The sequence below is a fragment of the Sorex fumeus genome, unplaced genomic scaffold, assembly GCF_029834395.1.
Source record: "Sorex fumeus unplaced genomic scaffold, SorFum_2.1 ptg000007l, whole genome shotgun sequence".
NCBI lineage: Eukaryota > Metazoa > Chordata > Mammalia > Eulipotyphla > Soricidae > Sorex > Sorex fumeus.
This window is the reverse complement of record NW_026606064.1, coordinates 9,850,782-9,862,893: the sequence shown is the minus strand read 5'-3', so window position 1 is coordinate 9,862,893 and position 12,112 is coordinate 9,850,782. Positions and strand designations below refer to the sequence as shown.

The 12,112-nt window shown below is 60.6% G+C and overlaps 2 protein-coding genes across 12 annotated transcripts in view; one reads left to right on the top strand and one right to left on the bottom strand.

Annotated features, from left to right (window-relative positions):
• Positions 1–619: 619 nt before the first annotated feature.
• On the top strand, positions 620–5,606 carry LARGE2 (LARGE xylosyl- and glucuronyltransferase 2). 2 transcript variants are annotated; one of them, XM_056133144.1, is made up of 14 exons: positions 803–1,198; positions 1,280–1,377; positions 1,606–1,688; positions 1,800–1,923; positions 2,092–2,263; positions 2,358–2,462; positions 2,834–2,946; positions 3,023–3,148; positions 3,231–3,386; positions 3,469–3,629; positions 3,906–4,184; positions 4,425–4,574; positions 4,653–4,848; positions 4,932–5,606. In XM_056133144.1, the coding sequence occupies exons 1-14, from the start codon at positions 1,108–1,110 to the stop codon at positions 5,133–5,135; spliced, it is 2,058 nt and encodes a 685-aa protein (XP_055989119.1). In that variant the 5' UTR covers positions 803–1,107; the 3' UTR covers positions 5,136–5,606. The 2 variants fall into 2 exon arrangements, with proteins under 2 accessions (XP_055989128.1, XP_055989119.1); XM_056133153.1 differs by having other exon boundaries at positions 620–1,377.
• Positions 5,607–7,877: 2,271 nt separating this feature from the next.
• PHF21A (PHD finger protein 21A) overlaps positions 7,878–12,112 on the bottom strand; it is a 228,275-nt gene continuing 224,040 nt past the window's right edge. For all 10 annotated transcript variants that reach the window (XM_056131927.1, XM_056131937.1, XM_056131945.1 and 7 more), the window contains one exon: positions 7,878–10,219. In XM_056131927.1, coding sequence (XP_055987902.1) covers positions 9,962–10,219 — 258 coding nt within the window. In that variant the 3' untranslated portion in view covers positions 7,878–9,961. The remainder of the gene's footprint in view (positions 10,220–12,112) is intronic.

Genomic DNA, 12,112 nt, shown 5'->3' with positions numbered 1-12,112 from the left:
GGGGGCTGAGGCGCCTTCTAAGGCTGTAGGGAGGTGCCATCCACCTTCGAGTCAGCAGGCAGTCAGGCCAGGAACAGCTGCCTGCAGGGAAGAGGGGGAGCCCTGCTTTTCTCCAACCCGAGGGCAGGTAGAAGCACCCTCAGCCGCAGGTGGGTGAGGCTGGCCCAGCCAGTGATCCGCACAGTCAACCAGGGCACTTCTGGGTCATGGTCCAGTGAAACTGGTCCAGGCCACTGCACTGGGGGAGGGCGGGAGGGGGGAGCGGTGTGAGGAGGGAGAAAGATCCAGGCTAGGTGTGCCTGGGGGGTGTTGGGGGCCCGCTGCAGAGGGCAGCCTCCCTCCCCCAAAGCTGTCAAGGCCTGTTGGCTGCGGAGTCTGGTCAAACTCCCCAGGACCGCGGCGGGGCTAGGGGTGGGGGTGGCGGGCAGGAAGTTCCAGGTGTTGGCGGCTACGGGCGTCTGGACTGGCCCCGCCTCCTGTCCCTGGAGCAGGTGTCCCGACTCGCGGCGACGTGCCAGCGACCCTCCCCCGTCTGCGGCCGGCCGGGTCACGGCCCCTCCCCAGGGGGAGTGAAAGAAGTGGGTGGTGGACCCCGGAGCAGGAAGAGGGAGGACGGGCCCGGGGCAGGTAGCGGGCACAGGGCCTTCCGGGGTGGCCGCTCCGGCTTCCTCGGGCCGTCCGAGGGGTTCCCCCGTTTCTCCCGCTCCGGGGGTGAGGGGGATATCCTCCACCCGCCCCGGGCCAAGGCGCGGGGCTCAGGCCCCTCCGCCCAGAGCCTCCCCGCCCCTTCGAGCTCAGCCGAGCGAGGTGAAACCTGAAGCCAGGTTGGGGGCGGGGCTGCTTTCTGCCGGGACGGGGCCGGCCCGCGCCTCCACCTCCCCTTACCCGCTCGGCCGCCGGCTGCGCCAGGTCCGGGGACCCCAAAACGTGGGAGCAGGTGAGCGGCGGGCGCGGCGCGCGCGGAAGGGCCAGGCGGCCGTCGGTCCCCGGTGCCCGAGGTTGGGCCTCCCCTCCCTGGCTCTCCGCCTCCCCCCGAGCCCCCCGGCCCCGCGATGGGGCCCGGCTGCTGGCGTCGCGTCCCGCCCTGAGCGCCCCCCATTCGCGGCCATGCTGCCCCGAGGGCGACCCCGAGCTCTGGGCGCCGCCGCGCTGCTGCTACTGCTCATCGGATTCTTCCTGTTCGCCCGCGACCTGGACGGTGAGCGGCGAGCGGCCCGGCCAGGTGGGGGGGCCCCGCCGAGCCTCCCCGGGGCGCTGACGCCACGTGTCCCCTCTCCAGATGGGCGGCCGCGGGGAGCCTCTGCCCTCGAGGACGGAGACCGGCCGCCCGCGCCCCACAACCTCTCCGACGCCGCCCCGCTGCCACCCAAATGCGAGGTAGGTGGCGCGGCCCCCGGCGCGGCGGGAATCCCCCAGTCCCGACACCTGGGCACCTGTGGGAAGCGGCACACCTGGTGCCCAGCTGCGCCACACCCTGGCCAGCTGGGGCCGCCTGGGCCGCGCGCCTCCGGGCCTCGGTTTCCCCATTTAAGCGATGGGTCGGACTCCTGTGCGCCCCGCGCGCCCCCAGCCCCGAAGCCCACCTTGCTCTCTGTCCTCCCGCAGCTCCTGCATGTGGCCATGGTGTGTGCGGGTCACAGCTCCAGCCGGGATGTGGTCACGCTGGTCAAGTCCATGCTCTTTTACAGGTACAACTAGGGGTGGGCGCTGGGAAGACTCAGAGCCAAGGCCGGGCTGTGAGCTGGGGCAGGCGCTTGGGTGTTGACGAGCCCCGCACCCCCTCCTGTTGCGCCCCCAAGGAAGAACCCCCTGCACCTGCACCTGGTGACCGACACTGTGGCCAGAAACATCCTGGAGACCTACTTCCGCACGTGGATGGTGCCCGCGGTCCAGATCAGCTTCTACAACGCGGATGAGCTCAAGGCAGGGGCCTCGGCTTTGCCCAGCGCCCCCCCTCCCCAGGGAGGGAGTGTGGAGAAGGGACCCCTGCAGGCCCTGTGTCCCCCAAACTCCTATACCAGGGCTCCCCTGTTCTCCCTCCACTTTGTTCTGGCTCACAGGGGCTCCTTCACCCCGCTGTCCTCACCGCAGCCGCAGGTGTCTTGGATCCCCAACAAGCACTACTCTGGCCTCTATGGGCTGATGAAGCTCGTGCTGCCTGGCGTCCTGCCCCCCGACCTGGCCCGCGTCATTGTCCTGGACACAGACGTCACCTTTGCCTCCGACATTGCTGAGCTCTGGGCGCTCTTCGCCCACTTTTCCGGTGAGAGGCCCAGGACCCTGCCACCCCCACCCCAGCCCAGCGGGGGTCCTGGGCAGCCTCAGGCAGCTCCCCTGTGCCCTGCCCTCCCTCCCAGACGAGCAGGCCATCGGTCTCGTGGAGAATCAGAGCGACTGGTACCTGGGCAACCTCTGGAGGAACCACAGGCCCTGGCCAGCTCTGGGCCGGGGATTCAACACAGGTGGGGAGAGTGCAGAGGTGGGAGGGGTGCAGGTGGGGTCCCCCCGGGGGCTGGGCAGGGCACAGAGTGCTATAAGCCTTTCATATTCGGTGGAAAGGGGACATGCTTGGGGACAGCCTCCAAGTTGGCTGTACCACTGGCTAGGTTTTCTCCTCTGCAAACTGGGGGTGATTTTGCCAGTCCTGGGGTATCTGAGAGGGAGCAGACGACTGTGGGGGTGCTCTTTGAGCCAGAAGAGAACGACTTGGTGGCAGCGGTCACCCCTGCTTACATCTGGTCAGACACAGGCTGGAAGTGCAGAGCCTGGGGCATTGCAAAGCCACTGTGGCCACCACACAGGCCTGCCCCCCCCCCCCACTGTCCCCTGCCAGGCGTGATCCTCCTGCGACTGGACCGCCTGCGGCAGGCTGGCTGGGAGCACACGTGGAAGCAGACAGCCACGAGGGAGCTCCGCACCCTGCTCGCCACCTCGCTGGCCGACCAGGTCTGGGTAGGGGGGCCCTGGGGTGGGGTGGGGCTTCGAGGTGGCAACAGCCCCGGGTGATGATCATGTCACACAGGATGTGTTCAACACCATCATCAAAGAGCGTCCCGGGCTGGTGCGGCCCCTGCCTTGCGTGTGGAACGTGCAACTCTCCGACCACACACTGGCTGAGCGGTGTTACTCGCAGGCGCCTGACCTCAAGGTGAGCAGGGGTGGGTGAGCAGGGGGGTGGTCCTACTCCCGTGACCCCCGCCACGCCTCACTCCCACCCTGCCGGGACACAGGTAATCCACTGGAACTCCCCCAAGAAGCTGCGCGTCCAGCACAAGCACGTGGACTTCTTCCGCAAGCTGCACCTCACCTTCCTGGGCTACGATGGGAACTTGCTTCGGAGAGAGCTGCTGGGGTGCCCTGGCCCGCTGCCCCCCGGGGCCCTGCAGGTGAGCTGGGGCTGTGGGGAGGCTGTGCCCATCTCAGCCGTGTCTCAGGGAGCCCAGGCCTGACCCAGCCGCCTGCTCTCAGCTGCAGCAGGCTCTGGCCCAGCTCGACGAGGAGGACCCCTGTTTCGAATTCCGACTGCAACGGCTCACGGTACCCCGCGTGCACCTCACCTTCCTGCCCCATGAGCCCCCACCTGCCCGGCCCCACGATGTCACCCTGGTGGCCCAGCTCTCCATAGACCGGTGAGGGTCGGGGCCATCCACGGTGATGGTGGTGTGTATGTGTGTGTGTGGGGTGGGGGGGAAGTGGCAGGAAGTTGGAGACACAAGCGAGGGGGGCAGGGGACTTGGGAGGGGCTGGGGTCCCCTTCTGACCAGTGAGCAAGCACCTCACAGTGAGCTTGTCCTGCAGCTGAGGATGCCCCCAGCTGGCACTCAGTAAGCGGTTGGGTCGGGGTGGGGGTGACGTGCCTGCCCCGGCCTCCCTGCGACGACCACCACCTGCCTCACCCACCCCAGGCTGCAGATGCTGGAGACTCTGTGCAGGCACTGGCCGGGCCCCATGAGCCTGGCCTTGTACCTGACAGACGCAGAGGCCCAGCAGTTCCTGCACTTCGTGGAGTCCTCGGCTGTGCTGTCCTCACGGCGTGATGTGGCTTACCACGTGGTGTACCGGGAGGGACCCCTGTACCCTGTCAACCACCTTCGCAATGTGGCCTTGGCCCAGGCGCTCACGCCCTACGTCTTCCTCAGCGACATTGACTTCCTGCCCGCCTTCTCCCTCTACGACCACCTCAGGTGAGGCCATGGCTGGTGGGCAAGGAGGGCCGATGGGATCTCAGGGCTGTCCCATGCCTTAGTATCCTCGAGACTTTGGGGATGTGTGGAGCAAGGGGTGGGGGGGGCCCGGTCACTTCTCTGGGCTGTCCTAGAATGGGAGGTCCCTGGCCTGTCTCCTGTGGGGTCTCGTCAGAGTCAGGAGACCCCGTGCCCGAGGTGGAGTGCCCTCTTCCCTCTCCCTGTGTCTCCCCACTTCAGGATGTCCATCGAGCATCTGGAGCTGGGCAGCAGGCGGAAGGCGGCCCTGGTGGTACCAGCCTTCGAGACCCTTCACTACCGCTTCAGTTTCCCCAGTTCCAAGGCCGAGCTCTTGGCCCTGCTGGACTCAGGCGCCCTCTATACCTTCAGGTAGGGCTCCCCTCCCCCACTGCACTGTGTCCTGCTCTGATTTCCCGCCACCCGCACCTCAATCGGCCTCTCTGTTAGGTTCCATGAGTGGCCCCGGGGCCACGCGCCCACGGACTATGCCCGCTGGCGGGAGGCGCAGGCCCCGTACCGCGTGCAGTGGGCCGCCGACTACGAGCCCTATGTGGTGGTGCCACGGGACTGTCCCCGCTACGACCCCCGCTTTGTGGGCTTCGGCTGGAACAAGGTGGCCCATGTCGTGGAGCTGGATGCTCAGGTGAGGCTCCGAGTCTGCCCTTTACTGGTGGCTTGTCTCCCCCACCCCGCCCAGCAGTGACCCGGCCACACCCCACCCCGCAGGAATACGAGCTGCTGGTTCTACCTGAGGCCTTCACCATCCACCTGCCACACACCCCAAGTCTGGACATTTCCCGCTTCCGCTCCAGCTCCACCTACCGCGCCTGCCTGCAGGCCCTCAAGGATGAGTTCCACCAGGACCTGTCCCGACGCTACGGGGCTGCTGCCCTCAAGTACCTCACTGCCCTGCAGCGGCCCCGCGGGTGACCCCTGACCCCCTCCCAGCTATTTAAGTTATTTACATTCCCTACGGGAAGGACTGGGCGGCACCCCTGGCTGGGGCCTAAGGGCCTCTTGCTGCTATTCGTGGCCTGGGTCAAGTCTCCCTCTGCCCCAGCTGCTGGGGGCTGGTTCCCCCATCCCCATTTCGTCATGAAAGATTTCATACCTCCTTTGTGGGTGCCCCTGGCTTGGGGTCCCAGGGGTCCTTGCCTTGGGGGCCGGTGGCTGCTGCAGTTGTGTCTGATCTGCCCTCCCTGGCCCCAAACCCAACACCACAAGGCAGAGAGACTTTATTTGGCTTTATTTAGTAAAATGTTAAAATAAATAAATACAAATTGATCAGCTGCTCTGTATTCCCCCCACCCCCTCAAAACAAAACAAAACAAAAAAAAATCAAACAAACAAAAACAAAAACTTTGAAGCACAAAACTCCAAATACAAGTTCTACCAAGACTGAAATCACAAAGGGCCTGGACACGAGACAGGGTGGGGGCTTGGCTGGCTCTGTTCTGCTCGCAGCTGCCTCTCCTCTGGCCTGCCCATCCCGCCTGACTGCAGCTTCCCCCGGGCTGGGACCCAGGGGCACTGGAGAGGTGCAGGGGCCAGAGGCTGCTGGGGGCACAGTGGGGTCCTCTGAGAGTCACCACCTGCTTCCTCCCCGTCCCCCTGGGGGAAAGGCGCCCCCTTCCTGAAGAGGTGCCAGCCCTGAGGACAAGCTTAAGTCAGGGTGAGCCTGGGTCTCCTGTTTCCTGCCAAGGGTGCCCAGCTGAGGGGTGGGGGTGAGGCCCAGCCAGTCCCACAGCGCCCACATTGCCACCACTCCCCCCTAAAGCCACGGAACTGGAGAACCCAGGGCTAGCACAGCGCTGGGTCTCGGTCAGTCCCACAAGCCCCAGAGCCTGTGGCTCTCGGGGTGCAAGTCTCCTAAATGAAGCCCTTTGGAGAGTAGGAGAGAACCCACACCCTGAAAGGTCGGCGGCGTCTGAGCTGGGAGTGAGCCCGACGAGGAGGCCCCGACGGTCCCCAGAGAGGAACCATCCAAGATGGCTGAAGAGGCAGGAGATGACCCGCGGACAGGGAGGTGGCAGGTCCCGTGCTGGGGGGGGTGTAGGGGATGCAGCGGGGGGGGGGGGGCTGTCATGCCCCGATCACACCACCTGCCGAGCCTGAGCCGAGAAGCAGTGACAGAGGTGGGCCTGGTGGGACGCCTGCCACACAGAAGGTACCAGCTGGAGGCAGGCATGGCCAGCTGCATGCCTCACCTGGGTAAGGCTCCCCTCCCAAGTTCAGCCCCTCTGCCAGGCACTGCTGAGGGGCCTGATGAGGAGGAAGGAAGCGAGCAGAGCTCTGGTGGGCGGGCGAGCAGAGGCGAGACAAGACCCGGCAAGCTCCTGGAAAGCCGAACGAACGGCCCGCAGGCAGCGATGGCAGGAAGGGGAGGCAGAGGTGATGCATCGTGTGGAGAACTCGCTGCCTCCAGGGGCCTGAGCTGCGCGGGGCCTCTGGGTCCCGGAGCAGGAAGGGGGCTGGCAAAGAGGACTCCGGTCTCAGAGAGCAGGAGCCGCAGGAGAGAAGAGGCGGGAGGTGAGCCCACGAGGGCAGGCTGTCTGCAGTGTGTGTCTGGGGGGTCTGGGCACCCACAGGGTGGGGGATAGGGTGGGGGGTGCGGCGGGGCCGTGAAGGGAAAGGCGTGGAGGAGGAGGGCCTTCTCTTTATAGTAAGGAACGTTTGGGAACGGGAGTCCGGGATGCGGGACCGAGGCGAGGCTGCCTGCAGACCCTGCGCTAGCCTAGCTGAGGCATGAAGCAGATCGGAGCTTTCGGAGGGATGTGGACAAAGATGGGAGCCTGAATCGCTCACGGCCGCCAGCTGGACCCTGGGCTGTCACTTCGACTCCACCCCCAGGCCCCTCGGAACCTGTGGGCAGCTCTTTTCTGAGCCAAGGTCTTAGCGAGCTCCCCAAATTCATCTAAGAAAAAAAGAGGCACGGGGTGATATCACCCACCCCGCTGCCTTTGGATCCAGATGAGTCACAAGGCCGCCTAAGCCAGAGTCTGCTGCGGGGCACCAAACCTCTGCCAACAACTCCAACTAGTCAGGGCACCTCCACCGCGTGCAGACCAGACAGCACCTGGGGCTCTGCAAGAGAAAGGGCAGCGCCTCCTGGTCTTTCTCCGCCAAGCCTGCAGCCCAGCCCCACTTTCTCCCCTTCGCTCCCGTCCCTGGCACACACAAGTAGCTGGCAGAGCCTGAACACAGTGTGCCTAAGGGTCTGTCTCAGCCGCTTTGGCCTTTAGGCTCCTTCTGTCTCAAAAGGGACCCTTTCTGCCTCTTCTAGGCCAAAGAATGCACCACTGACTTTGGGCACCTGGGTGTTCTCGAAGAGGCAGCGGCATGCCAGACCAGGGCAAGCCCAGTGTGTCCAGCCGAAGGCCGGTTACCTAAGAAGCTGTGTGTGTGTGTGTGTGTGTGTGTGTGTGTGTGTGTGTGTAAGAGCTGGGATGGATTCCCGGTTACCTAAGAAGTTGTGTGTGTGTGTGTGTGTGTGTGTGTGTGTGTGTGTAAGAGCCAGGATGGATTCCCGGTTACCTAAGAAGGGGTGTGTGTGTGTGTGTGTGTGTGTGTGTGTGTGTGTAAGAGCCGGGATCCCGGTTACCTAAGAAGCTGTGTGTGTGTGTGTGTGTGAAGCCCAGCGTCTCCAAAGGCGGTTACTTTAGAAACTGTGTGTGTGTGTGTGTGTGTGTGTGTGTGTGTAAGAGCTGATGGATTCCATAGCTGGCGCCCAGAGTCTGAGGGCCAAGAAAGCAAGCCGCTGGAGATCAGACCTCCCTTCAAAGGCCAGATAGCTACCAGGCCGCCCCGGGCTGCCGTGTCTGGGAGACACCAGGTCCCACCAGCCCTCTCTCTCCTTGGCTCTCAGCAGGTCGCTCGTGCCCGGCCTGTGCCCTGCATGTTCCCACTGGAACGGGGTGCATGGGCCCAGGGAGCAGCACTGCCATTGACCCCTCAGTTGTTCCCCAGGCACTCCGAATGCTGGTGGATGAAAGACCGAGGGCAGCACCAAAGGAAAGGGTCTTAGTTAGGCATCAGCCTTTTTGTTCTAGCAATTTCCGAGGAGACATCAGGAAGGGCCTCGAGAGCATCCACACTCCATCTGGGCTTCGAAAACAGGAGCCAGGATCCCTGCCAAGAAGACAGGCCCGTCCCTTCTGAGAGGGGAGGCCGGGGGGCAGCCGCAGGCGCCCTCTGAGGCCAAGAAGCCTGGAGATTGGCCCACCAGGCTTGAGACACAAACACAGCAAAATGTCATCAGAAGCAGCAGGTTCTGTGCTAAAAAATTATAACTACACAGCATTTTCTCCAGTTCTGACACCTTTTTAATAGAAATCACTGCTTTTAGGAAACAAATAGCACTTTTGTAATTTTTTTTGTACAATGTTTCTTACCTTGATCTTAATTTCAGTAACACTAGGAAGAGCTCAATATCTTTTATTTTCCTTTTTTAATTAAAAAAAAAAGTTGCTGTTGTTGTTTTTCCCCAGATACAAAGATTTTTGCCCTTGCATAAAAAAACAGTGCCCAAACGATGACACAAGGACTCACACAGACTCACTGGACCTCACTGACACTAGATTCCTATTCTACCATGCAAGGTCTCGACTACCCTTAAGTGGACTGTCAGCCTGAAAAACAGCTTTTCTATTCCTTATTTTAGTTTTGTTACCAAAAAAAAAAAAAAGTAAAATAAACAACAGAAAAATACTTCTTAAAAGAACAAAAAAAAACAAAAATAAAAAATTTTTTAAAATGAAAAAAAAAAAAGAAAAGAAACGTCTCCATTCGACTCCCCCACGCGGGTCGCGTGCTGCTTCTCCCAGGATCTTCTCTCCTTATAAATATAGAAAAGGGATGGAGCTTGTGTTCAAGTCAAGTCACTGATCCACCGTCTTCCTTCCTGACACATACACCCCTGCGCCGAGGGCCCTTGTTTCGGGGCAGGGAAGGGAACCGGATCATCGGCGGGCATGTGCCGATTTGCCAAAGCAGGGCCGGAACCGGGATGGGGGGTGGGGGTGTGGAGGGTTTGGGAAGTGGGGTGGGGCGCGCGGCAGGGGCACTCGTGGTGGGGGAGCTGAGTGCTCCAGAGAAGAACCGGGTGTTTGATCTTGGGGTCCCTCTCCGCACTGTACCCCACCCCGGACGGTATGAAATACTGCTTATCTGATAAGACTTTCCCACCCCGGTTCCCTCCCGGCCCCTCCCCACCCCTCCTCTGGGCACTGGGGTTGGTGAAATCTCAATTTCCTTTTTTTTTTTTTTCTTTTTTTGGTTTTATAGTAGTGAAAGTTTAGAAACAGGAAAGCCCACACACTCTTTGGACTTGTCTTCTCTACCTAGACAAACGGCTCGGCAAATAAGGATCTGAAACCTGCTCTCCTCCCTCCGCCCGTCCCTGCTCCCCCCAACGAAACAAAAACAAGCCCATGGCGGCTGTGGCGGCTGCTGCAGGCACACACTGGTGTATAATAGAGAGAGTAAATATATTATTTCACTTGGCATGGTGCTGGCAAAGAACCTCCAGCTGGCACTATTTCATGTAACATGGTCCAATCTTTGCATGTACACACAGAATAAGAAGGATCAATTGGCAAACTCTGGTGCCACCTGGCACAAGCATCTTCTCTCTCTCTGGAACCAAAGAACCAAAAGAATTCTGTACTTTCCAGAAGAAATCCGGCTTTGCTTTCCTAGAGTCTTCAGTGTTCCGCTCTCCCGGCCGCCGGGACCCCGAGGCATCCGGCGCCGCGCTGTTATTTCGTCTCCTCCCCCTGGGTACAGTTCGCTGTGCGGCTCTGGGAGGAGGGGGAGGGGGCCGGCGTGGAGGTGGCGGCATTGGCAGGGGGGGTGCAGTCCGGGCCATTGGACATGGCCCCCACAGTGGCCTCAGAGTCTACGGGTTTGGAGAGGTCGATGCCGTGGATGAGGCGGATCAGCTGTTTGACCTTTTCCAACGAGCTGTGCATCTCCTTCTGCCGGGCCAGGATGGTGCTCTTCATCTCCATGCATTTCTGCAGCAGGCGGGAAGGACACACACACTGAGCGCCCTGCTTTCCTGACAGCCCCTCAGCACGCGGCAGGCCAGAGAAGCCTCCAGCGCCTGCTCGGTTCCAACGGGGAGGAGGTGCTGCTACCCCCCTCCCCGGACCCCGGGGAAGGAAGAGGCCCAAGAGATAGGAGAGTGGCCCCACCAACCCTCCATGGGCCGCAGGCTAGCGCTGGGGTCACAGGCCTGCGTCTGGTTTGATCCCCGCAGCTGCCTGGCCCAAGTCGCGTCACATCCTCAGGCCCTAGCTGTTGAACCGTCCAGCCCGGTGTGGTTGTGTATTGTTGGGAGTAGCCCCTAGGCCCAGGGAGCACCGCTGTAAGGCCACTATAATTCTAGCCCCAAAGGAAAGTCACTCAAAAACCAAGCTCCGGGGCTGGAGTGATAGCACAGCATGTAGGGCGTTTGCCTTGCATGTAGCTGACCTAGGTTCGATTCTCAGCACCCCATGTGGTCTCCTGAGCACTGCCAGGAGTAATTCCTGAATGCATGAGTCAGTAATTCCCCTGTGCATCGACACAAGTGACCCAAAAAGCAAACAAAAGCAAAAACAAAAAAAAAAAAACAAAAAACAAGCGCCTTTGGGGCTGGAGCCAAAGTACATCAGATAAGGCACTTGCCTTGTACGCTGCCAACCTGGGTTTGATCCCCCGCATCCCATTTGGTCTCCCGAGCACCACCAGGAGTGATTTATGAGTGCAGAGCCAGAAGTAAACCCTGAGCATCACTGGGTGTGACCCCAAAACCAAACAAAACAAATACCAAGCTCCCAGGGTACCAGGATATGGCTTTGCACAGCAGAAGTCTTTGGGCTCTGTGCTTAGTATCACAAAAGAGACCAAGACAGGACCAAGTTCCCAGAGCTTCACTGGAACTTTGGAATGCTTTGCTGGGTTTGGCCTGAGCTCTCCATGCAGAAAATGAGCCCATGGCATTTGAGTTTCCTGTGAGGCATCACTGAGGATGGTTTTGTCAGAAATATTTTATTTTTATTTTTTACTCTCGTTTTGGGGCCACATCTGGGCGGTGCTCAGGGATGACTTCTGGGGGTGCTTAGGAGACCATACAAGGTGCAAGGGATCAAACCACATCCACAGTAAGAGTTTAATTCCCTGTACTAACTTTGCGGCTCTTTAGCAAGATTTTAGAGACAGGGTCCTGGGGCATCAGGGTGCTATTTAAGAGACTTAAAGACTGTAGCCAACAGCATCCCTCTGCCAGGTCACAGACTTGGAACCTTTTGCCCTTGGTGTGCCATGCCTATTGGCTTCTGTTCTAGGCAGGGGCAGAGATGTGAAACAAACACGACACAGGAAATAAGGAGAGGAAGAGAAAGCAGACAAGTGGGACGCTCAATTGCCAACCAATCTACGGCACCACCTGCAGTTCATTCCACCAAGAGAACCAACTCAGCGGAAAGAAACGTTGCTCCCCTAGGAGGAGCCTTTGAATCACTGCAGCAGATACCAGCCTCGCTCCCAGCAGGCCTGACTGCCAGTACGTGTGTCAAACAGCGCTCTTTCTCAGGCTGGCCGGGGGAAACCTAGAAAGACATTCAGCACCGTGGAAAGCGTAGGAGACCACGCCCAGGGACCCACTGGCTCCAGCAACTGGAATCATACGGGGTCCGTGGGCTCTGTGTCAGCCACACACCAACCCCTCCTAAACACGTCTGGACGTTCTGGAGCTTGGGTAAGTTACCACATCCCAGTTGCACACCTGTACCTTGAGGGTCAATCTCTCACAGGAGGCGAACTGTCCACCTGTGCTAACTGCAGAGCTGGGACCGAACCAGCAACCGGGAGCCACGTGTGCGGGTGGGTCTGCATGGGAGAAGTTCTCTAGCTCCATGTCTCTC